At 41.2% G+C, this 24477-nt stretch overlaps 1 protein-coding gene and 1 pseudogene across 1 annotated transcript; one reads left to right on the top strand and one right to left on the bottom strand.

Annotated features, from left to right (window-relative positions):
• Positions 1-9342: 9342 nt before the first annotated feature.
• Positions 9343-10365, bottom strand: LOC117029674 (etoposide-induced protein 2.4 homolog; annotated as a pseudogene).
• A 692-nt stretch (positions 10366-11057) lies between these two features.
• NCR3LG1 (natural killer cell cytotoxicity receptor 3 ligand 1) lies at positions 11058-22930 on the top strand. The gene is made up of 5 exons (XM_033119211.1): positions 11058-11446; positions 13016-13363; positions 17874-18197; positions 19725-19815; positions 21142-22930. Exons 1-5 carry the CDS (start codon positions 11347-11349, stop codon positions 21158-21160), a joined length of 882 nt encoding a protein of 293 aa, XP_032975102.1. The 5' UTR covers positions 11058-11346; the 3' UTR covers positions 21161-22930.
• Positions 22931-24477: the final 1547 nt, after the last annotated feature.

Raw genomic sequence — 24477 nt, 5'->3', positions numbered from 1 at the left:
AATAAGTATATATCCTTAGGAATAAGTATATTATGAATATATTATATATCTTGTAATTAAAATGTTAAAATATTTTATTTTACAATTCTTATAATTTTGCTACTCCATGAACTTTAAAAATGAGTAATGATTTATTTTCCACATGATTTTAAAGTTAAGACTTGCCTGAGTACTCTAACATCGAGAGAGAAAAAGTAAACCTCCTTCTAGTTCTCTTTACCACCCCCCATAAATCATTGTATTAAAATGTTATTTTTTTTTTGGTTCAATTTTAGTCCATTTTAAATGTTCACTTTTAGTGATATGAGAGTATCTGTCACTTAATTAAATCCTTGCCCTCACTTTAGATTCCCCGTGTGAGGAGTATGAAACACATGTGAAGCCTGTGCTGTATTTGTTTTGTACCATGTTGCTTTACCTGTTTTGCCAGCCACTATTACCCTTCAATTGTTAAAGTGGTTTGAATTTACTTTACTTTTGAATCCTCCCCTTCCCCCACTTTTGTTCTTGGGATTGATACTTCATAAATATTTTCTTATTTTAGAGTAGTGATGGCTTATAGATTATTTCCTTTTAAAAACATACTTGCCATGCCCCTTGATGTTTTAAACATTTTCATGATAGTATTGAAGCATTTTTATCAAACAATTTAAAACTTCCGTCCTATTTGTGTAGTGATTCCTTCTTATTCTATAGCTTTGAGTACGGTATCAGTTCTAACCCTGAATGCATTTCTTGTTTCCTTTGATGTGTATGTCTTTTCACACTCATTGATATATATATATATATATATATATATATATATATATATATATACACACACACACACATATATATATATTTTAAATTTTAATTGGGCAATATTGGGGAACAATGTGTTTTTCCAGAACCATCAGCTCCAAGTCAAGTTGTTGTCCTTTAATCTAACTGTGGAGGGCGCAGCTCAGCTCCAAGTCCAGTTGTCGTTTTCAATCTTAGTTGCGGTGGAGGGGCAGTGCAGCCCACCATCCCATGCAGGAATTGAACCGGCAACCTTGTGGTTAAGAGCTGGAGCTCTAACCAACTGAGCCATCTGGCCGCCCCCACACTCTTTGATATCATAGTATGTTTCATTGACATTCAAGGTTGAGGTTGGCCTAAAAAAAAATTTGCAGAAAAGTCAGCTTTTCTAGAGCTAGTTTGGCAAGCAGGCAGTCATTCCTAGTGTTTCTGAACTGTGGAGAGTGCTTTTAACCCTGGAAGGAAATTCTTGACTTAGGAGTAGAGTTCCTGACTCCTAACTCATTCTCTGACAGAATGAACCAAACTTTGATGAATATCCCTCGTCCAATTCTTCAGCTTTTTTGTACCCTCCTTATTAAATAATAATAGTTTGAAAAATACATTGTCCATCCCAGCAGACATTTTCTGTCTTACAGTTGTTCAAAGGAAAAAATATTTTTTGGAATAGAAAGACCAATACAAGAATTTGGCAATCTCTGAGTAGAAGAGAAGTAGCGTCGTTTATTGTTTCTTCATTACTTTTGCCTGGATGATATGAGTTTTAATTAAGTTGTTTCCTCTCTATGTACTCTCCCATTTTCCTACTTTTGTATTGGCTTTTCCATTATTGTGTTTCTAATGCACCTCCCCATCACCAGAGAAAACTTGGAGGGATTTAGAATGTTGCAGCACTATTGTCAGCTGTTTTAAAGTTTCATAGCCACCAGCTTCATGAGGTTTATTGTCAGGCCTTTCAAATGAATTCTCTCCTTTCCTCACAATCCCAAACTATCCATCTTTTCTGTAAGAGAGTGTTGTATTACAAATTAAGATGCAGAGGTGACTTTATTAAAACAGGATTAATTTCCAAAAGATTTATATAAAAGACAAAATACAGGGTAAATATTTTACTTTAAGGATAATAATTTGAAGCCAGTTAGTGCTAAGAGTGACTATTTCATTCTTTTGTGGTGGCTCTGGTGACTTCCGGATAGTTTTATCTGCATCTCTCTATCCAGTTTCAGAGCCTAAGAATGAAAGAGACTTGGAGGCTGAAATACTGTATATGTAGCCAAGGTGGAGGAAGGAGACCCTTTTTAGTATAAGGGGCTTTTTTCTCTGAAGCTATTAGTCTAGGATCTATTAGCACATCTGAAAAGTTATAAGCTCTTGCATCTTTCAAGGTATCTGTCTGTGTACCAATTTATATAGGCTCTAATTGAAATACCATATTTTAGGAAGAAATACATGTGATCAAAAAATATGGTCTGTTTAAATAAAAAAAATATTACAACAAAAGACACATTGCAATTACCCCCTTCAAAATACTCCCCCTCACTTCGAACACACTTATCCCATCGTGTGGCAATATTTCTTGCCACTTTCTGAAGCAGTTCTGGAAGTCCTCTTTCGTAAGTGTTTTTAATTACACTGTTGTGGCTGCCTCGATGTCCTGAATAAATTCAGAACATTTTCCTTTCATGGTCATTTTGACTTTGGGGAAGAGCCAGAAATCGCACAGTGCCAGATCCAGTGAATAAGGCAGATGAGGACACACTGTAATGTTTTTATTTGACAGAAATTGCTGTACCAGAAGCAGTGTGTGACACGAAGCATTGTAATGATGGAGGATGAAGTAAAAACACGAAAGAGGACTTCCAGGAATGCTTGAGAAAGTGGCAAGAATGCTGGGATAAATGTTTTCAAAGCAAGGAGAGGAGTATTTTGAGGGGAATTAATGGCAATGTGTCTTTTACTCTAATAAGTTTTTTTTATTTAAACATTCACTGTATTGTTTGATCATACCTCATATGTGTTTATACATAAGCTTGTGCCTAAAGTAGGTCTGGAGGGAAGATGATTAGTTATTCCACGTCTTCTGGAATTAAAACATGAAAAAAATTTTTTTTCTTTGTTTCTTTTCCTTTTCATGAAGGAAACCAGTAAATATTTATTGATAAATAAATATTTATTAAATAAAACCAATAAATACTTATCAATATTTATTATGTTTAAAAAACATTTAATAATGATGGTTTATACATCCTATTTTAAAGTTGGGATTTTAAAGACCATTTATTTTATTTATTATTACTACTTTGGGGGATTTTGAAAATTTTTCAATTTACATGTTGAATTAAAAATTTAACCTTTTATAAATGTGTGGCCAAAAATGTTTTGTTAATTTTAAACTTTGGAAAGAAATTTTATTAGTGTGGAGTGTACTTAGATTTAATTCTTCTTGGTTTATTTAAATAACTGGACAATTTTTAAAACTACAATGAAATAATTAGATTTTAATTTGATATCAGGAAGACATAGAGACTTTATACAAATTTGTTATATTTCAATTTTTTGACTATGTGTTGTGAAAATTCTTTCAGTGCAATATTTGTTGGAAAATATTCTAATCATTTGTATAGGTTCATGTTTAATTACATTAAATGTAAAATTAGAAAAATATGTGATTTTTAAATAATTTTCTGGAGAAAAAGATAAATTTGACAATGTTTGCAAAACACTAACATTATAAAGTCATAGAATCAGGGCCTGAGAGATCAATGAAGGAACTAGCATTTCCCAGGAGACTCTTTATCCCGTCCCTGCTTCTAATCTTCTAGTGATAGCACTAAAGTGGAAATCGCAGTGGTTTTCAGGCTTGTCTGCATGTTGGAATCACCTAAGAGCTTCAGAAAATACAGATGCCTTGGTCCCATCTCCAGAGATTGTGATTTCTTTCATTCTTCTGTAATGTGGTCTGAGCTTTGGAATTTTCAAAAGATCTCCAGGTAATTCTAACGTGTGGACAAATTTGGGAAGTGCTGGTAAATCGTGTGGAAAACCATATCAAACCTTTTTAAGATTAGAGAATCTACAATGTGTAGGAAACCTGACTGATGATAGGAAGGTTCTTCTATAAACATTCAGATGTCACTTCAGAGGATTTATAGCTACACACATGCACACACCCGTGTTTGTGTAATATGTAGGAAACATTTATTTCCACTTACATTCAAGAACCGTGTAAGAGGAAGATATCACAGTGTCAGAGAATCTGTAATGATGGTGTTGCAGAAGGTAGTAGGGACTGGCTGTTAGGACTCTGGGTCTGTCATTTTCTAACTAGAGTTCATCCCTAAACAACATGGGTTTGAACTGTGCAGGTCCACTTATATGTGGATTTTTCCCAATAAATACTGTAAATGTATTTTCCTTATGATTTTCTTAATAACATTTTCTCTAGCTTACTCTGTTGTAAGAATACAGTATATAATACATATAACATCCAAAATATGTGTTAATCGACGGTTTATGTTATTGGTAAGGCTTCCAGTCTACAATAGGCTATTAGTATTAATAGTTAAGTTTTTGGGGAGTCAAAAGTTATATGCGGATTTTCAATTGTGCAGAGTGTTGGCGCCCCTTGCATTGTTTAAGGGTCAACTGTATGTGATTTTTTTTTAGAGTCTAGAGAAAAAAATTTAGGAGTTCTGGACTGTGAAGGTTTAATTTTATTCTAAATTTTCAATTTAAAATTATTTCAGATTTACAAAAATTTGCAAAAATAGTACAAAGAATTTCCATATTGCCCTTCAACTAGCTTCCCCAAATGGTAATATCTTACAAAGTTATTAAAATTAGGCAATCAATATTAATACACTTCTACTAACTAATCTGCAAATTTTTCCAATTTTCCCAATAACATACTTTTCCTAGGCCAAGAACTAACCCAGGATCACACACTGCATTTAGTTGTATGTGTATATGTGTGTCTGTTAACTTTGGGGGAAAAAAATCAGACCTATTTAAAAAAAATTACAACACTAGTACAACTAATTCTAGCATGCCCTTCCTTAGATTTATCAATTGTTAGCATCTTGCCACATTTGCGCTAGAGCTCTCTCTCTGTATGTTTTTTTTTTCAATTGAAGCATTTCAGACATAATTGCAGAAATCATGGTCTTTTAACCTAAATATGTGAGTGAGCAACTCCTAACGACAAAGACATTATTTTAATAACCATTTGTAATGATCAAATTCAGGAAATTTAGCATTGTCACAATACTATTAATCAAACATATGGTCCACATTCAGATTTCACCAATTGTCTTAATACTGTCTTTTATCATAATTTTTTTCACAATCCAGGATTTAATCCAGGATTAAGCTTTGCATTTAGTTGTTCTGTCTTTTTCATTTCCCTTGACCTGGAATAACTCTTCAGCCTTTCTCTGTCTTTCATGACATGGATAGTTTTGAAGAGTACAGGTCAGTTGTTTATAGAATTGCCCTCAATTTGCATTTGTCTAGATCAGTGTTTCTCAAAGTCTGGTCTGTGACTGGAGCTGGTCTATACATCAATGTTACCCACAGTGAGGAGTCATCATAGAAATTGAAATTACTTATGCCTTTGGATATAATTTTATATCAGTTTAATAAAAATTGGGGGCTTATATTTTTGTCTTTTGAATTCATTTTTCTAAGAATTCATTTTTATTGTATTTTACAAAGTGTCAATCCTAAATGGGTTGGACATTTTCTTTAAAAAGGGTCCTTCATTACAGCTATTTTGAACAGCACTGGTCTAAATAAGCTTTTTGAGGCTAAGGCCTATGCTGTACTCACCTCTGAATCCATGACAGACCCTACTAGGCAGAATTCAGTAAATGTTGCTGTGGGATGACTTGAAATGACCCATTTCTTTGTTAGAGAAGCTTTATCTTAATGGAGTCAAAATCTGTCTCTCCATAAATTCCACATAGGAACCTTACTTTTGCCTTCAAAACCATCATTTAACTTGTCTACTCATATATTTAGGTGATAGCTTCTCAGAGATTTAAAGACTGATATTGTGTCTTAAGCCCCCAGCGTACTCCAAGCAAAACTGGCTCCATTCCTTTTACCATTTGTAGTGATTAGGATGAAGTTCTGCTGAAAATGAGAACACCTCAGGTGAGGGTGGATTATTGACTTTGTTTCTGATGTTCTACAAGTTCAGAGGTACCATTCTGGGCTTGTAGGAAGTTTTACAAGTCATCAGAGACCCAGCACCCCAATTTGTTGCTGTCCCATTGTCCTCAATGTGTAACTTCTACACTATGGTCCAAAATGTCTGCTCAAGCTCTAGCTATTATATCTGCATTCCTGCCAGCAGAAGAAAGGAGGAAAGAAGAACACATCCCTCCCTTTAAGGACAGTTCCCAGAAGTCACACAAAACACTTCCATTTTTATTACTTTGGTCAGAACTTGGTCATAGTGCCACAATTAGCTCCAAGAGAGCCTTGGAAATACATCTTTTACTCTGGAGATCCCTGGGCTCAGGAAGAAATTGGTGGCTTTTTTTTTTTTTAGCTATAAAAAAAAGTTTATTAAAAAAATAGACAATATGTAAACATCTTTTTCACTCACAAGGCTTCATAATACAGCATATTAGGCCCAGGCCTCACCTCTGCAGTGGGAGCACCTTAATTGTTGACTAATAGAAATCAGCTTAATTTATCTTTCAGTGAGCTATTAAGTCTATATGAAAATAAATAACCAGATTCTGCTAAGTATACACAGGAAAAATCGCAAATGTACAATAGATCTCCGCCAAAAATAGCTATCTGCAGTAACATGTGAGAGCAAGTCCTTAAATTGCAATTATCTTTTTAAATAGCTTCATTTCTAAATTAATTACAATGTAGAAATGACTAAAATAAAGCTAAACAGGAGCAGGCCAAGAGTAGAGGGACAAGACAGATGACATGCTGCAGGCCCCCCACCCCGCACAATGTTTAGTAAAAGCAAAACTGAATCCAGTTTCCGTATCTCTTCTTTCATGTATATTGTAGGCACCCCCTCCCTTCACTTTTGGCTGGAACTTACGTGCCCCGAAATGACTCAGTACAAAGCACTGGTGGCTTTTTTAAGGGAAACAGATACTTGTTGACAATATCTACCATCTTTGCTATATTCTCCTTGTATGCATGTTATTGTGTAATATGATTACTTGTTGGATGTTTTCATGTACTTAAATATGGTTCCAAATTGTATGTGACATCCCAAAAGCAAGCTGGACATAATGTGTCATGTATAAATGACCTCAGTGTTAACCAGCATTTGAGTACTATGTCTCAACGCTATGCAGCTGTAAAGGACATGCATAGTCAAACTTCCATAAACCCCTAAGAATATATATTCATTTGTTTGAGAAGCACTTGTGAAGCTTCTGCTGTGTGCTTTGGGGTTGAATGAAAAATTGGCAAAAGTATTAAAAGATATGTTTCCTTGCATGTTTACAGGAATTCAATAGAGGTAAAATTAGTAAAAATGATAACATAAGTATTTAACATTTTATGTTTAAATGTTAATTTAAATGCTAAAACCTGCTAATTTTACTTTTTTTTTTTTTGTACTTTCTTTGATTTCCTACAGGGTGATATGTATGTGCCACAACTTTGTGAATTACCATTCTGGGCAAGTATAGAGATTCATTTTATATTTCTACTGGGGATATGATTTAATGAGTCAGTAATAGCAAAAGAGGATTCTCTTAGAGTAAGGCTCCCTGGAAGACGTAGCAGTTGAGAAGAGGTGTAATTTAGCATTTTAGAATTCTATAGCTGGACCTAAACTTGCAGAGCTCTACTTGTTAAAACTGTAGCCCAGAAACTGTGACCTTCTGAAGGTCCCTCAGCTAGTCTATGTCACTGTGGGTACCCACTTATCAACCAGTTCTATGTCTTTCCACAATGCATGCTGTTTGTTTGCAGGTAAGTAAGAATGTAAATATTTGCTTAGTGACTGCCAGTTCCACTAACTCTAAATTCACTATGCCAATAAGACTACTCTATATTGGGGATTTGCTCCACACCCTACCTGATTCTGAAGTCTTACAACAGCTTTTCAGGGAAGATACGACTCTCGCTTTTAAAGAAGGGAAACTGAGGCAGGGGTGTGAGGTAACTTGCCCACTGTCCCACAATCGTCAGATGACATATCTGGCATTTGAGTCTAGGTCTTCCTGTGGTTTTCTGTAGATTACACTTTTTTAATGATGTGAGACAAAAATTAAGTAGGATCAATGAGACTACTGTAATGCAAGATACTGGAGAAAGAGGAGGGTGCATTTATAATAATAGTAATGCCACTTGTGTTCTGAACTTTGTAGTTAAATTGATTATAAAACTGGTCTAGAGGTGGTAAAGCTTCACTTGTGAATGAAAATTTTGGGTTTTGCTTGACAAGGTCACAAGCCACCTTTTGGTTAGTAAAAGGAGGGGAAATTAGGGGCTGCTTTCAGACGTGTGACCGAAGCTTCCTGGAAAAAATAAATTTAGCTTTTGGCTGAAGTCACATAAGCTTTTTTGGGTGGAAACCAGCTCATATTTAATTGTGCCATTTTAAAATTGTACAAGTGTTTTGACATCTGCTCCGTCCCCCCATATTTAATCCTTCAAAATACAAGGAAAACACCAACCAATCACAGTTGTAATGGGTTTTATAAGTTTACCACTTCAGTTCCTATTTGCAGCACCCAGTATTCTTTTGAAACACCAGACAAAATCAACAGTGGCCAACAGTAAATTTCAGACGTCCAGAATTTAAAAGTTCAGGTTCTCTGAGCATTCTGTGTTGCAGTGGCACTTGTCCAAAATTGGTACCTCCCTGTACTTGGGGAACTTTAAATGTACCAGTGAAAAAAGCTTTTTCCCCTTCAAGGGGAAGAAAAATCACTCTTCAAAACCCTGCATATCTGGCTGAGATCTTCTTTTCCATCTCTTCAGGCTTGCTTTTTTTGTTGTTTGTTTTTGCTTTTTTTTTTTGCCTTTTTTTTTTTTTTTCCCTGCTGTGGAGCAGGAGAGACCAAAATTTAACCTGAGTTACAAGAAACAAGACAGCGAGGTCTATAACGGGAGTGACCAGGAGCAATTGAAATATTCCTTTACCTCCCATATCTAATATATGTACTTTACAAAAATAAAAACAACAGGTCCACAAAATACAACAGCTAGAATTACAAAATCCATTCATTCAAGGATGGTGGAAGGCAGGAAGGGGAGATAGGAGGGTAAATGGCACAGTGAGAAAAAATATTCCAATCAGTCCAGTCCTGGGGCTGGCACATGCTAGAAAAGAGCCCCCGAAAAACCTGTGGTCCTTTCAGACTCACAGATGTTAAAAATCCACATGCTGGTCTCAGGAAGATTGTGCCTTACGTGCACAAGAGACAAAAATCCCAATTCCTCAGAGAGAAGGGAATATGCAGAGAGCCCTTGGCATAGTGGGTCCTGCCTTCTCTGGTGGGGGAGGTTAACAAGAAAAGAGCTGTACAGCTTCCTTCCAATCCCACTCAGCCCCTTTGGGTGGCAGGTGACTCAGGGGCCTGCAGCAGCCTTCAGTTGGCAGGAAGTTGATTCCGTGAAGGGAACTTCGCTGCAGAGGTGGAGGTTCTCAGGGCAGACTGCAGGTAGACCATCTTGTGTTGCTTAAGAAAACGACAAGGAAAAGAGGAGCAAGTGGAAAAGGTATGCTTTGCCAGGTGTCTTTGCTTCATTGGTGCTGATGATGAATATAGGAAAAAGAATAGGGAAGAGGCAGCCACTGATAATGTAAGAGGACTGCATTGCTGTGAGGAAAGCCAAACCAAATCCAAAGTAGTAAGGCCAATTCCTCTCCATGTTTGACAACTGTTGGTGCATTTCAATTCCTTCATTGAACCAACGATATTCAAAGCAGGATAGTGAGTGGACAAGGGACATATGCGGGAGACTAACCAGCGGACCAAGATGGATAGGAAAGAGACTCACAAACATCCCCAGGATGAGGAAAAGAGCCTGCAGCCAGAAGTTTGAAAAGCGTGTCAGCAATGATGTTGCTGACACTAGGGAATGGATGAGGCTTCCTCCAAGGTACCTGAATGCCACATCAGCTGTATTGAAATCAAATGGCATTCACAGCTTTGCTAAGCACAAACGGGAACTACCAAGAGCACTGAAAATTGACGTGATGAAGAATTCCAGTCACGACCAAACATCTCTATGTAGTAATGGATCACCAATAACTTGGGCAGTTACTGACTGAAGCACAGGAATAAGCACTGGATAAAACAAGAGGAAACCGAATGAGAATACTCCGCCATTCCAAGCGCAGCACTGGAAAATTCTAACAACAGGTGGCTCACTCTCTTGCTTCCTCTCTATGCTCTGGGCTCTCTGTGCCAGGACAGTACTTGCCCTTCTTCCATGCTCCTCTCTCTTTTGTGGAATTCGAGCATCTAGCTTTGAGATGGTAGAAATTCCCCAAATGGAGTCTTTGATTCCCCTGACAAGGTCCTGGAGAAAGGATTTGACACTGTCAGCCATCTCTTCACCACCTAAACTACCAACTACACAGAGGAGAGAGAAGCATCTTAAAATCTTTCATCGTGAAAGAGCTGGCACCTCTGCTGATGCTGGTTCTGGTTCTCGATCCGGCCCAGTCCAGCCCCGCCCTGCAATCTCGGCTCACTCCTTGGTGCCTGACCACGGAGGCCCCCTGCGCCACACTGGGCATGCGCCAGACCGGGCGCCGCAGTGGGAAGTCCTGGGTCTCAGAGCCCAGCCGCCCCAGCTTTTTTTTAAAATAAGTAATGTAAGCTTATGCTTTCGGTGGTAGGAACAGTCACCCCCATCCCTTGTGTAGTGCTCTCCTACGGCATTCACTAACTGGTACCGACCCCAGCCGCCCCAGCTTTTTTTTTAAATAAGTAATGTAAGCTTATGCTTTCGGTGGTAGGAACAGTCACCCCCATCCCTTGTGTAGTGCTCTCCTACGGCATTCACTAACTGGTACCACCTTTAGAAACGATCCTCATTGGTGCAGGCCCAGGGCTGCGTCAGGGCTTCCTCCACTTGAAAGGGCCGCGCGCACACGCCCTCCAGCGCTCCTGGCTCTTACGCTCCTGCGATCCACCCCTCCAGCGCTCCTGGCTCCTACGCTCCTGCGATCCACCCCTCCAGCGCTCCTTGGCTCCTGCGCTCCTGCGCTCCACCCCTCAGGCGCTCCTGGCTCTTACGCTCCTGCGCTCCACCCCTCCCGCGCTCCTGCGCTCCTGAGCGCCTATCTTCCTACGCGTGTTTGGAGGTCTGTAAGGAGGTCTACATAGAGGAAACGAAATGAAGTCAGCGATTGCAGAAAAGGCCTAAAGACGTAGGAGTACGTCATTAAGATAAATTCTTTCTACAAATTGCGACACCGCATAGAAGAGAGTTTCTTCCGCCAGCTGCGTCTTCCGATCCCCCCCCGCTTTTCGTGGAAGCTTGCCCAGCACGGTCCAGGCGTGAGCCCGCGGGAGCGGGCGTGGGCCAGCGGGAGCGGGCGTGAGGCGGCCCAAAGTAGTCATGGCTGTGGATCTAGTAGGCCGCATATCGTGGGGCTTCATGTTAAAGCTGCTGGTTCTGGTTCTCGATCCGGTCCTGTGGCGCACGCTGCCCTCGGCAGGTAGGACTCTGACGGAGTTTGGGGGACGGGGAGGCGGGTGGGGTGGTGGTGGTGAGGTTGGAGGCTGGGGAGTGGGAAGGCAGCGGGAGGCAGGGGTGGTGACTGTGGTGGGGATGGGGGCTGCGGGGAGGCAGGCGGGGCGGGGGTGAGGGGTGGGGGTGGGGTTGTCACCAGGCAGCCCCTCGGAGTCAGCGCTCTCAGGTGTCCTGCCAGAGGACCTCAGTTATACTTTAAAGATCCCAGACTCTGAGCTCTCCTTTGTGAAATTGGATTCATCTATTCATTCAATAATTATGTATTGACTCCCTCTATGTGTAGAGTAGGCACTTGTAGGAAACTATGACTGAATGGCTCTTACAATTTTGTGCTGAGTGCTCCGCTTAAATTTCATCATCCTAGATCAGGGGTGTCCAAACTTTTTTCATCGTTTTTCACCAAAGGCCATATGTGGTAAAATACACAAACAGCTGGGCCACTCACTGGAGGTGAAGTACGAATTGCCTCACCTGGTTTATTTAAATAAACTAAATATATTTTTCGAATTTGCTACAGGCCAATTAAAAATGGATTGCAGGCCGCAATTGGCCCGCAGGCCGCACTTTGGCCACCCCTATCCTGGATGCTGGAACTGAGACGTATAGGTAGGGGATGAAATATGAAAAATACTCCACCTTCATATCAATGAAGCATTTAGACTTTTACTATAGTCTTTATTGAGACTGAGTGGTGATATTCAAACATTCTCTTTTTACCTTTTCTGAGAACACTGATGGGCAGGTTACTAGTTACTCAACAGGAAACCAAAAGCCTGGAAGTCATATGAAGAGATATTGAAACTCAATTACTAACCAGAGAATAGAAGTTAAAGCAATAAGCTATCACTTGACATTTATTAGACTGGCTGGAATAGGCTGGGGATGCCAAGTGGTGCTGGTGGGGATGTGGGAATCTAGGAGACCCTCTGGGGGTCCATCACCGGGGCTGTAGGTGAGCCAGATGTGGATGCTCACCATGGAGAACTGGGCAGCAACTGCAAGTAAAGGACTAGCTGTACACATAGCAATGTGGAACCTTCTGGAAAGCACAGTGCCAAGAGGGGAAACAATGACATGTAACTTAATACCAGTTCTGTAAGTTTGAGATACAAAACAAGATGGTTTTGAAGAACAAAAATGTAGACGTTAAACATCTTAGACTGGTTGCCAGATGGGGGAGGGAAATGGAAATAAAAAAGAATAAATAGTATTTCTGTTAGGTTGGTGCAAAAGTAATTGCGGTGTTTGCAATTATTTTTAACCCTTAAACTGCAATTACTTTTGCACCAACCTAATACACTTGCAATGAGCAATCCGAAAATAAAATTAAGGAAACAATTCTATTTACAGTACCATCAAAAAGAATAAAATTCTTGGGAATAAATTTAACAAGAGGAGCACAAAACCTCTGTACATGAGACCCACCTCCCCCCAAAAAAAGGAATTTGTTTTCAATTACATGGTAGTGTTTGAGAATACAAGGTCTATATTTTTACCAAGGGTTTCCCATAACTGAGTTCTCTTACTGTCACAGCTTTCATGGAGGTGGAGATGGTAGGGAGAACTCAGAGCGTGTTCCAGAATGACAATGCCACCATCGACTGCAAGATCCCTGGTTCCCCACAACTGGACATCAGAATTATGGGTGTTACCTGGTTTAGGAAGAATCAGGTGAATGAACCAGAGAGCAAGGTGTTTGAGTTTTTTGGAAACCACCAAGCGGCATTCCGACCAGGAGCCACTGTGTTTCTATGGAAGCTGAAGAGGGGGGACGCCTCACTGCAGCTTCCTGGAGTCCAACTAAAGGAAGCAGGACAGTACCGATGTGAGGTGGTGATCACCCCTGAGAAGGCACAGGGAACAGTCTGGCTACAGGTTGTAGGTGAGTGCCTGATGGCAGTGCCCTGTGGTTCCCATGGTGATGGGGTATGGGGTGGAGATGTGGGTGGGCCAAGTGGAGCAGAAGTTTACAGAATGGGCCTAGGAGTCAGATAGACGTGGGTTTGAGTCCTGGGCTTCCATAAACATCTGGACAACTTTGGGCAAGTTATTAATCACTCTGAACCTCAATGCCCTTCGCTCTAAACAAATGTCATGGTACCTACCTAAGAGGATTGGTTGTAGGAAAGAGTACAAAAAATGCAGGTAAAATGCTTAGCATATGCATAGTGTTTGGCCTATTATTAGTGCTCAGTAAACGATAGCCATAATTTACCTAGTGTGTGGGCATTTTGTTCAATGAAGAGGTGCATCTGAAAGGTAGCTGGGAAAGGAGAGAGATGCTATGCTCTGGCTCCACAGATCTGAATCCTGTTCTACCTTTGCTGCTTCCAAACTGGGTGGTTGGGCCAGTCATTTAACATCTTTGGATCTTAAATTTTTCACTGTACAAAATGGGGTGATCAATCATACCTGCCTCATAGTGTTCCAAGGATGACATGAGACAGTGTATGGAAATGCCCAGCTGAGTGCTGTTGTGAGGTAGGTGCTCAGTCAAGACTTATTACAACAATATCCCCTAAATACCTCTTTGAGCTCCACTTTCTTATATTATAAATAGGTCTGATAATACGTGGATGAGCTTGGGGGTTGTATTAGTTTGCTAGGGCTGCCATAACAAAATACCACTGACTGGGTGGCCTAAATGACAGAAGTTTATTTTCTCACAATTTTGGAGTTGAGAAGTCTGAGATCGAAGTGTCAGCAGGGTTGGTTCCTTCTGAGGCCTCTGTGGTTGTAGGTGCCCATCTTCTCCCTGTGTCTTCACACGGTCCTTCCCTCCGGACATGTGTCTCTGTCCAGTCTCCTCCTCTTACAAGGGACATCAGTCAGATTAGGCCCCAACCTAATGACCTCATTTTAACTTAATAACCTCAATAAAGACCCTACCTCCACATACAGTCACAGTCTGAGGGACTGGGGTTAGGACTTCAACACACGAATTTGGGGGCGAGGTCCACAATTCAGCCTGTAACGGGGCGGGGGGGGGGGCAGTGTCTGGGAGCCCTCCAAAATTGTACTTAAGACTTTGAATGTTTTGTATATATTAATTTTGGGGATGGCAACGTATATTAGGATTCATTTCCTCTGCAACTGACAGAAAGCCTAAAATAAAAGATTTTTTTTAATTAATAGACTTTATTTTAGAACAGTTTTAGATTTATAGAAAAATTGCAAAGATAATAGAGTTCCCATATTACTCCTGCCTCTGCGTACTACTTTTCTATTAACATCTTGCATTAGCATGGTATATTTGTTATGATTAATGAACCAGTATTGATACATTCTTATTAATTAAAGTGCATTATTTATTCAGATTTCCTTAGTTTTTACCTAACATCCCTGATAATTTTCCTTGTTCTGAAGACTCCTTTGAAGTTCATAGAGTTACTCCAGCTTTCTTTGAATTAGTGTTAGTATGGTATGTCTTTCTTAATCCCTTTCATTTTAATCTATTAGGGTCTTCATATTTTTTTTTTCTTTTTCTCCCCCTTTTTCTGCCTCCCCCTCTGCCCCACTCTGGTTCAAGCCGTTGTTTCTCAGTCTAGTTGTGTAGGACACAGCTCTCTACACTTGCTCTTCTCTTTTTATGCCCTCTCTGGTTTTACATGAACATTCCATGGTTCCATTTTCTCTCTCCTCTCTTTGTATATCAATTATACTTTAAAAAATTTTTTTAGTGGTTGTTCTAGAGTCTGCAGTGTACTTTTACAACTACTCTAAGTCTACTTTGAAATAACACTGTACTGCTTCATGGGTAGTACAGATACTTTATAACAGAATATTCCCAATTCTCCCCTCCCACCTCTTACAACATTACTGTCATTCATTTCACTTATCCATATGCTATACCACTCAATATATTTTTGCTATTATTATTTTGAATCAAAAATTATGTATTAGATCAATTAAGCATAAGAAAAATAAAGTTTTATTTTACCTTCATTTATTCCTTTCTGACACTCTTCCTTTACATAGATTCTAGTTTCTGACCCGTATCATTCTCCTTCTCTCAAAAGAACTTCTTTTAACATCTTGCAAGGCAGATATGCTGGCAACAAATTCCTTCAGTTTTTGTTTGAGAAAGCATTTATACTTCACTTTTGAAGGATAATTTTTCTGCGTATAGGATTCTAGATTGGTGGATTACTTTCTTTCAATGCTTTAAATACTTCATGGGCCTCTCTTGCTTGCATTTAAGCAGTCTAGTGTCATTCTTAACTTTGTTGCTCTATAAATAAGTTACTTGTTTTCTCTGACTTTTTTCAAAAATTCCTCTTTGTCTTTTGTCCAAAAAAAATGTTTTTGTGCATTTTGAGCATGATATGGTATTTTCCTACTTGGCGTTCTCTAAGCTTCGTGGATCTGTGCTTTGGTGTCTATTATTAATTTTGGAATATTCTCAGCCATTATTTTTCAAAATATTTCTTCTCCTTTCTTCCTCTGGTATTTCTATTACATGTACGTTATTCTTTTTGCAATTGTCCCACCGTTCTTGAGTATTCCATTCCCTTCTTTTCTCCCCATTCTCTTTGCTCTTTGCATTTCAATTTGGGAAGATTTACTGACGTACTTAAGCTAGTTGATTCTGTCCTTGGCAGTGTTAAGTCTACTGATGGGCCTGTCAAGGGCATCCTTCATTTCTTTTATAGTGTTTTTGGTTCCTAGCATTTCCTTTTGATTGTTTCTTAGAGAGTTTCCATCTCTGCTCACATTATCCATCTGTTCTTGCATGTGGTCTGCTTTTTCCACTAGTCCTCTTAACATTTTAGTTATTTTAAATTGCCTATGTAATGATTCCAAAATCTGTGTCATACCTGAGTCTGGTTCTGATGCTTGCTTTGTCTTTTCACACTTTTCAGCATGCTTTGCAATTTTTTGTTGAAAGTCAGATATTATGTATGGGTTAATAGGAACTGAGGTAAATGGGCTTTTAGTGTGAGATTCTTTGTTAATTTGGCTAGGGGCTGGGCCGTGTTTACTGTCAATGCCACAGCTATAGGTGACAGGGATTTCAGTTTCCTCTAGTGTTTTTTCCCCCCTTCCCTATTTTCTTTGAGTTTGCCTATGAACTTCTTCTTAAATAGAGTCTGTATCTTCCAGCTCTCCAACTTATAATCTACTGTTATACTGGAGCCCTGTTGGTGTGGTGGTAAAATGGTGTGGAAGGGAAGCAGTCTTATCATCTTATTATTAAATCTCATTCTTTGAGAGCATACTTTGTTATGGGGAATTCACTGTTTCCTTTTCCTCTCCTAGCTCCCCAAAACATGAGGGTATTTTTCTTGCAACTGTGAGAACCTTGTGGGTTTCCTGGGAGAACCTTGTGGGTTTCCTGGAGATGAACCCATGAAAACCCCGTAAAAAAAACCCCACTAGTTCTTACTCCTGCTAGTCCTCCCTCATCCTTTAGTAGTATGTCAAAGCTGCTTCTTAAGTGCTTTACCAGTTTATGGCTCTAGCACCTTCTGCTTCTGCTTAAGGAAATATGACCTTGGCTGTGGTTCTCTTAATCTGCCTGTCTCTCTAGTTTTCGGGTGGTAGTTTGCCCTGTCACCTCAATTCTCTGATGGATCTAAGAAAAGTTGTTGATTTGCAATTTGTTCAGTTCCGCTTTTTTCTTACTATGAGGCTAGGAGTGGCAACTTCCAAGGCCTTTTCATGTCAGAGGGGAAAGCAGAAGTCAACAGTGGCTTTTGAAAAGGTAGTTTACTTTTCTTTCAGAAAAATGTAGCCAACCTAGGGCAGGCTAGGTTGCCTAGGCTGTGATCATCTGGGACCCAGGATCTTTTTATCTTGTCACTTCGCCATCCTCCACCTGTAGCTTCCACCTTGTGTTTGGAAAGGGCTTTTCCATCTTACCCCATCACATGGTATTCCAGCCCTTCCATAGGAAGGAAGAAGGGGAGAGGGAGAGAAGGGCACAGTTCTTTTCTTCAAGATACCCTATTCTTTAAAGATACTTCCTGGAGGTTGCTCTCGCCACTTGTGATTATATTCAAACTACTAGACCCTGAGTTCGCATGGCTACACCCGGCTGTAGTAGAAGTTGAGAGCTGTAGCTTTGAATGTGTCACTGGAGAATGGAAATGGGTAGCAGTTAGCAGTCTCTACCACAAAAGTGTTCCAAGGCTTCCCTCAGATTCTCAAAGGTTTCTGTGATACAAAGTGGCTGAAGACACTGCTTTACAAAATGGCTGTGACAGTCGGGTCATGGCCTTTCAGCACCCTGCTGGCACTGAGACCAACGTACGCAGAATATGTAGCCTAAGCAGAATCCCATTTGGTTCATTCACCTTTCCTGAAGGCTTGCTATGGGTCAGACACTGAATTGATACTAAGCTAGTCCCGACCTACACTCAAGTCAAAGCATGACTTCTCTCTCTTGGCAGCTAAGCCAGTCTGCAGTTTGTTTCAGGATCCAGCCACAGTGAAAAATAATGAAGAAAAACATATTTTGTGTAAGGCAAGTGGGTTTTACCCAGAGGACATTAACATAACGTGGACTAAGCGGACCCCTGAGAATCCCCAGTATGTGGAGTTTTCTGAGGGCATCAGCACTGGTCCACCCGTCAAGAATGAAGATGGCACCTATAATGTCACTAGCGATTTGAGCCTGAAGTCCTCTCTGGAACCCAGTGTGACCGTGCAATGTGAGATAAATCACATTTCCTTGTCTACGTCCGAGAAGCGCAACTTCACGCTGCCTGGGATAGGTAAGCATCCTCCTAGACGTCTCCCCTGCTCTCCACCTTGAGGGGGTCTGACATAACAGTCAGCCTCGCAGGCAGTCTGGGGGAAGACGGGGCCAATGGGGAAGGAGGGAAAGCGGTTTGGCCTCACTCAGCCCGCGTCAGCAGTCCTCACTGAGTCCCTGAGCCAGGGCAGATGGTCTGCTAGGCGGAGACGTGACAATAGTCCTCAGGGGGAAACAGGGCTACTTGTTAGCTTATGGCAGCTTGAGTGATCTGGGTGGTGTGTATGCCTTGGAGTGGGAAGCTTGCCTGCTGCTAGGAGAAAGGGGTTAGCATCCTGTCCATGTGCCCTGAGAATACGGCTGTATCGGGGGCCAGTCACCAGACACCCTGCCAGCAGCTCTTCTGGTCAGGCTGCAGGTCCACTGCAAACAGTTGGCTGGTAGTTCTGTGCGTAAGCTAGTGAGGGGATCCTGCAGATACCGAGGCTCTCCCCAGGCACACCGGCTCCTCAGCTGAGGATAACGCAGCTTACTTCAGAACCCCTCCTGCGGGTGGGGTGTGATTCACTGAGCTTATATCCTGGCTTCTGTGGTTATGGCTCTGGTCCTGCCTGGGGATGACCCGGCTGGTCAGTGCATCTGCCTGGCACTGAGGGGTTCGGAAGGCAGGTGCTAACTAGAGGCCCTGGGGACGTGGTTTGGCTATGCCAGATGGGGCTGGGATGATCCTGGAGGGGGAGAGGAATTGTTCTTGGCAGGAAGGGCCAGGGATGTGTGTGGGTGGTGAGTGCACGGAGGTGTGCAAGGTAAGGGGGGCATGGGGACTATGAAATGGAAATACGCAGTATGTATATATGGTACAAGAGGTTTGTCTGGGTGACGTATATGTGCCTTAGTCTGTTTGGGCTGCTACAACAAATTGCTACAGACTGGGTGGCTTATAAACAATAGGACTTTATTTCTCACAGTTCTGGAGTCTGCAAGTCTGAAATCAGTGAGCTGGCATGGTCGGGTGAGGGCTCTCTTTTGAGTCACAGGCTTCTCATCGTGTCCTCACGTGGTGGAAGGGCTGAGGGATCTCTCGAGGGTCTCTTATAAGAGCACTGAAATCATTTATGAGGGCTCCACCCTCATAACCTAATGACCTCCCAAAGACCCCACCTTCTAACACCATCACATTGAGTATTAGGATTTCAATAGATAAATCTGGGGGGGACACAGACATTCAATCTGTAGCGGTATACAGTGATGTAAGATGGTGTAGTGTGGAAGTTTTGAACATGTGCATGGCATGTATATGTGGTATGTGGTGTTCCGTATTGCTGTTTATTTCTGGCAAGTGCTAAACACACTGTTTGTTGGATGGAGGTGTATGAGATATGAGGGGAAGACGCCAAGACGTGCAGCAGAGGATTGGTGGTTATAGTAATGTCTCTGACAGGGAAATGACACACAACCACACAGCTCTTAGCAACGGTTGTGTAGGTCTCATTGGCCCCTGACAGTAGGTTTCCTCTTAACATTTTCCTTTTCTTTCTCTCTGCAGATTCTAAGAAGTCACTTATCTGGAAGATTGGTCCTGCTCTTCTCTGTGTTGGAGGAATCTTAATTGTACTGTTATGTTTTTTTTGCAAAAGGTAAGAGTCCCAAAACAAAGTTTAGCTCTCTGTTTTAGCCCCAAGTTTAGTATTTTGGATTTTGCTCTGGGAGTTTAGGGATCACAGCCAGTGGGTGGTGTTGGGGCGTTCTCTGGATTGAAGCTGGGGGATTGTAAGTGTGGCGTGTGTTTATGATATGTGGCTTTTCTGATGTTGTGTTGGGGAAGAACTTTCTCATCTGATCTCTATGTGGTGGCTTGTGATTCTAGAGATGCATTGGAAAGCCCTTCTGCCTCTTCATAATATACAGTCTCGTTGTGAACCAAACCTCACATTATGAGTTCAGACCACGCCTTTGAACCATATATGGGCTGCATTATTATTCTCACACATAGAAACCATGGCTCAGATGGGAATTCCTTCCCCCAGGAGCTCATATTTTGTTAGTAGCTCAATGGGATAACTTACCACAAGATTTCACCAGTTGAACCAAGAATTTCCTTTTTTTTTTTTTTTTTTAAAGATTTTATTGGGGAAGGGAAACAGTGTCTACTTCCAGGCCTTTTTTTCCAAGTCAAGTTGTTGTCCTTTCAATCTTAGTTGTGGAGGGCGCAGCTCAGCTCCAGGTCCAGTTCCCGTGCTAGTTGCAGGGGGCGCAGCCCACCATTCCTTGCGGGAGTCAAACCGGCAACCTTGTGGTTGAGAGGACGCGCTCCAACCACCTGAGCCATCCTGGAGCTCAGCGGCAGCTCGGCTCAAGGTGCCGTGTTCAATCTTAATTGCAAGGGGCGCTGCCCACCATCCATTCCTTGTGGGACTTGAGTTGAACCGGCAACCTTGTGGTTCAGAGCCCACTGGCCCATGTGGGAATCGAACCGGCAGCCTTCGGAGTTAGGAGCACGGAGCTCTGACCTCCTGAGCCACCAGGCCGGCCCCTGAACCAAGAATTTCTAATCGTCAACAGGTATTTCCAAACTAAGACATGTTTCCAAACATGTTTATCCCTAACTGTGGTCCAAATAGCAAATAAAACAGCGGAAGCTGTAGAGGCCCAAGAGACCAGTGTAAACATGTTGGTTAAAATTATTCTAGATAATAAAATTGCCTTCAGTTGTTTATAGGTCAGCCAAGGCAGAATCTGCAGTAGCTGATACATCTCATTTTAAATGCTTTAAGAAAAGTAGAATAATCAGTTAGTCAAGGTAAAAGGCTGTTTGTTTATCTAAAGGTGTCCAACTGATTCATGGGACTTGTTCTCCGGATTGTACTTAGGCCAATGTAAAAACTGGATGTAAAGTGGTATTCAAATGTTTCAAATGTGAATGTTCTCACATTTCTTGCCTTCCTCTGGCTTCTGGTATCCAGGTCCTGTCGTCGGAGCTGAATATTGGACAAGGATACGTATTGAAAAAAGAGACTAAAGCCTTCATGACCTGCCTAGATTCTGTGATGGTTTGCAAGGACAGCTCCAATCCGTCACCCTTCCCTATATCCCTTGCCATGTGACTGCATTGTCATCCAATCATTGGCTGCCCCTTAACATTTGGCTCAACCTTGTGACTGCCCTGACCAGTACGATGAGACGGGGTGGAAGAGCGCCAGTTCTAAGCATAGGCCTCACGATGCCTCGTGGATTTCCATTTGCTTTCTTTTGTGCGTCTGGTATTAGTGAGAGGAGAACATGTGCACGCTAGCCTGCTGGGGGATAAGAAACACTGGAAGCTAGAGCTAGTTGCTCTAGCAGAGGCGATCTACAGGAAGTCCTCACTTAATGTCGTCGATAGGTTCTGCAACTGGAAGCAAACTGACGTATAATTAAACCAATTTTATCATAGGCTAATTGATATAAACAAGAGTTAAGATCCTACAGCATTTCATCAGCATTATAATGAGACGACATTGAAGGAAACCACATTATTTGAGGACCTGCTGTAGATCAGTACAATCGCCCAACTCCCAGAGATGTGACCAAATTTAGCTGAGCTCATCAGTGCCAACAGAGCCAACTCTCAAATGTGTGGGCAGTAAATACTAATTTATTTTAAAGCCACTGCATTACACAGCCAAAGCTAACTGATACATCTCCTCAGGAAGCTGAGTTTTGACCAAAACGTGTGGTTGGTTGCCACGGAGATGTGCTGCTGAGACGCCCCTCCGAGAGAGCCTGCTATGAAGAGGGTACTCAGCCAACATGCTATCTCAGGGACCTGCTGCACTTTTCAAGCTTAATGCCATGCTCTCGTTGCGCAGCTCCAGTCAGTGGCTGAACAAAGCAGGAATCTTTGGAGCTCCCTGCGGGAGTGGCTTGAGACTTTCTCAGAGTTGCATTGTACTCTGAGGCTCTTGCTGCCCAGTTCTCACTACTTCCTTCACAGACATCAGACCTACATCATCGTATGAAGGCTTTTCTCAACTACTTGTGCACCTTCTCCCCTTCATCTTTCACAGGCCTTATCCTCAGTAACTCTCGTACTCTAACACCATCCTGAAAACTGCTTCCCGGAAGACCCAAACGAACACAAGGAGTGACTGAAGAATTGTAACGGTGCTTTCATTATGGTGCATTCACGGCTTATTCAGATGCAGGAAACACTGGGACGCTGCCAGTTCTTACAGAGAGAGACAGCACAAGGTGTCTCAGAGAATGTGTGAGTAACTTCAAATTAGTTTTCCTGATGACCCAGACAGCTTGCTCAAGAGCAGACTATTCGAGCTGCTCTCCTTGATAGCCTGCAGCCAATCAGTCTGCCCAAGAAAAAGAAAAAGCAGCAGTTACCCAGAGAAGAGATACACATAGCCAACAGGTACATGAAAAGGTGCTCACCACCATTAATCATCAGGGAAATGCATATCGAAGCCACAGTGAAACACTACTTCACTCCTGTTCGAATGCATATTATCAAAAAGACAAGAAATAAGAAGTATTGGCAAAGATATGGCGAAAAGGGAACCCTTGTGCACGGTTACTGGGAATGTAAATTGGTGCAGCCACTATGAAAAACAGCATGGAGGTTCCTCACGAGATTAGAGCTACCGTATCATCCAGCCATTCCATTTCTAGGTATTTATTTGAAGGGAAGGAAGATACTAACTTGAAAAGATATCTGCACCCCCATCTTCATTGCAGCATATTTATAATAACCAAGACATGGAAACAACCTGAGTGTCCACTGATGGATGAATGCATAAGGCAAATGGGATATAGTCACGTGTCCCTAACAGTGGGGAGACATTCGGAGAAATGTGTTGTTAGGCGGTTTGGTCATTGTGTGAACATCATAGAGTGCTCTTACACAAACCTCGATGGTGCAGCTTACTACACACCTAGGCTGTATGGTGTAGCCTATTGCTCCTAGGCTGTAAACCTGTACAGTATGTTACGGTACTAAATACTGTACACAGTTACAGCATATGGTAAGTATGTATCTAAACATAAAAGAAGTACAGTAAAAATGTGGTATGAAAAATGGCCCACCTGTGTAGGGCACTTACCATGAATGGAGCTTTCAGGCCTGGAAGTTGCCCTGGGTGGGTGAGTGTGAAGGCCTACGACATTTCTGTACACCACTGTAGACTTCCTACTGTACACTTAGGCTACATTAAGTTTATAAAACAATACGAAATGAAATTAAGCACAAGAGAAAATGACGCAATCAAGACATGCAGTAAACTTGAGGCTGCCGCCAGCATAGTGTTTTAAGTATGTAAGCTTATAAGTAGGAAGAGTATACCCTAAAGTAATAATAAAAATAGCACAGTAAGTATGTAAGCTAGTAATGTATTTATTTATGATCATTATCAAGTATTGTATTATACGTAGCTGTATGTGCTACACTTTTGTGAGACTGGAAGCAACAGTGTGTTTGTTTACACCAGCATCACCACAAACACGTGAGTAATGCATTGCACTACATGTTAGGATGCCTGTGATGGCACTAGATGATAGGGATTTTTCAGCTCTGTGAGTTGCTGGGACCACTGTTGTATACTCAGAGAGTCTACTGTTGACCAGAATGTCGTCATGTGGTGCATGACTGCATACACAACGGCATGTTACTCTCTCATCAAAGGAAGGAAATGTTGCCATTCATGACAACACGGTAGACTGTGAAGGCTGTATTTTAAGTGAAATAAGTCAGGAAAGACAGATCATAACCTCATTTACATGTGGAATCTCAACAAAACCAAAAAACCTCATAAATACAGAGAACAAATTGATTGTTGCCCAAGGTGGGTGATAAAGGGGTTGAAATGGTAAAGGGGTCAAAAGGTACAGACTTCGAGTTTTAAAAGAAGTAAGTTGTGGGGATGTAACGTATAGCTCGGTGAGTTTATAATATTATACTGCATATTTGCACATTGCTAAGAGTAAATCTTAAAAGTTATCATCACAAGAAAAAAAGTTATGACTGTGTGGGATTTCTGGATTTTACCTGGATTTATTGTGATGATCATTTTGCAATATATACAAGTATTCCATCTTATGTTGTACACCTGAGACTAATATAATGTTATATGTCAATTATATCTCAATTCAAAAGAGGAGAAAAGCAACCCTTATTGTTTCCAGATTGTGCCCCATTTCCATTTCAAATTCTACTTCTTTGTTCATTGAGACCCCGCTGTACAATCCATATGTGAATAAAAGCGGTCAGTTGCACTTTAAATTTAATGTCTCTGAATTATTCTTTGATAGAAGAT

The sequence above is a fragment of the Rhinolophus ferrumequinum genome, chromosome 11 (assembly GCF_004115265.2).
Source record: "Rhinolophus ferrumequinum isolate MPI-CBG mRhiFer1 chromosome 11, mRhiFer1_v1.p, whole genome shotgun sequence".
NCBI classification, from domain to species: Eukaryota; Metazoa; Chordata; class Mammalia; order Chiroptera; family Rhinolophidae; genus Rhinolophus; species Rhinolophus ferrumequinum.
Note: the sequence above shows the minus strand (reverse complement) of the source record. Positions and strands in the feature narration are given on the sequence as shown.

Excerpts from the sequence above, each read along its gene's own strand:
- NCR3LG1 (XM_033119211.1), top strand. The coding sequence starts at position 11,347 with ATGGCTGTGGATCTAGTAGGCCGCATATCGTGGGGCTTCATGTTAAAG. Across the intron at positions 13,364-17,873 it reads AGTCTGGCTACAGGTTGTAG|CTAAGCCAGTCTGCAGTTTG; the intron begins GTGAGTGCCTGA and ends CTCTCTTGGCAG. Across the intron at positions 18,198-19,724 it reads CTTCACGCTGCCTGGGATAG|ATTCTAAGAAGTCACTTATC; the intron begins GTAAGCATCCTC and ends TTCTCTCTGCAG.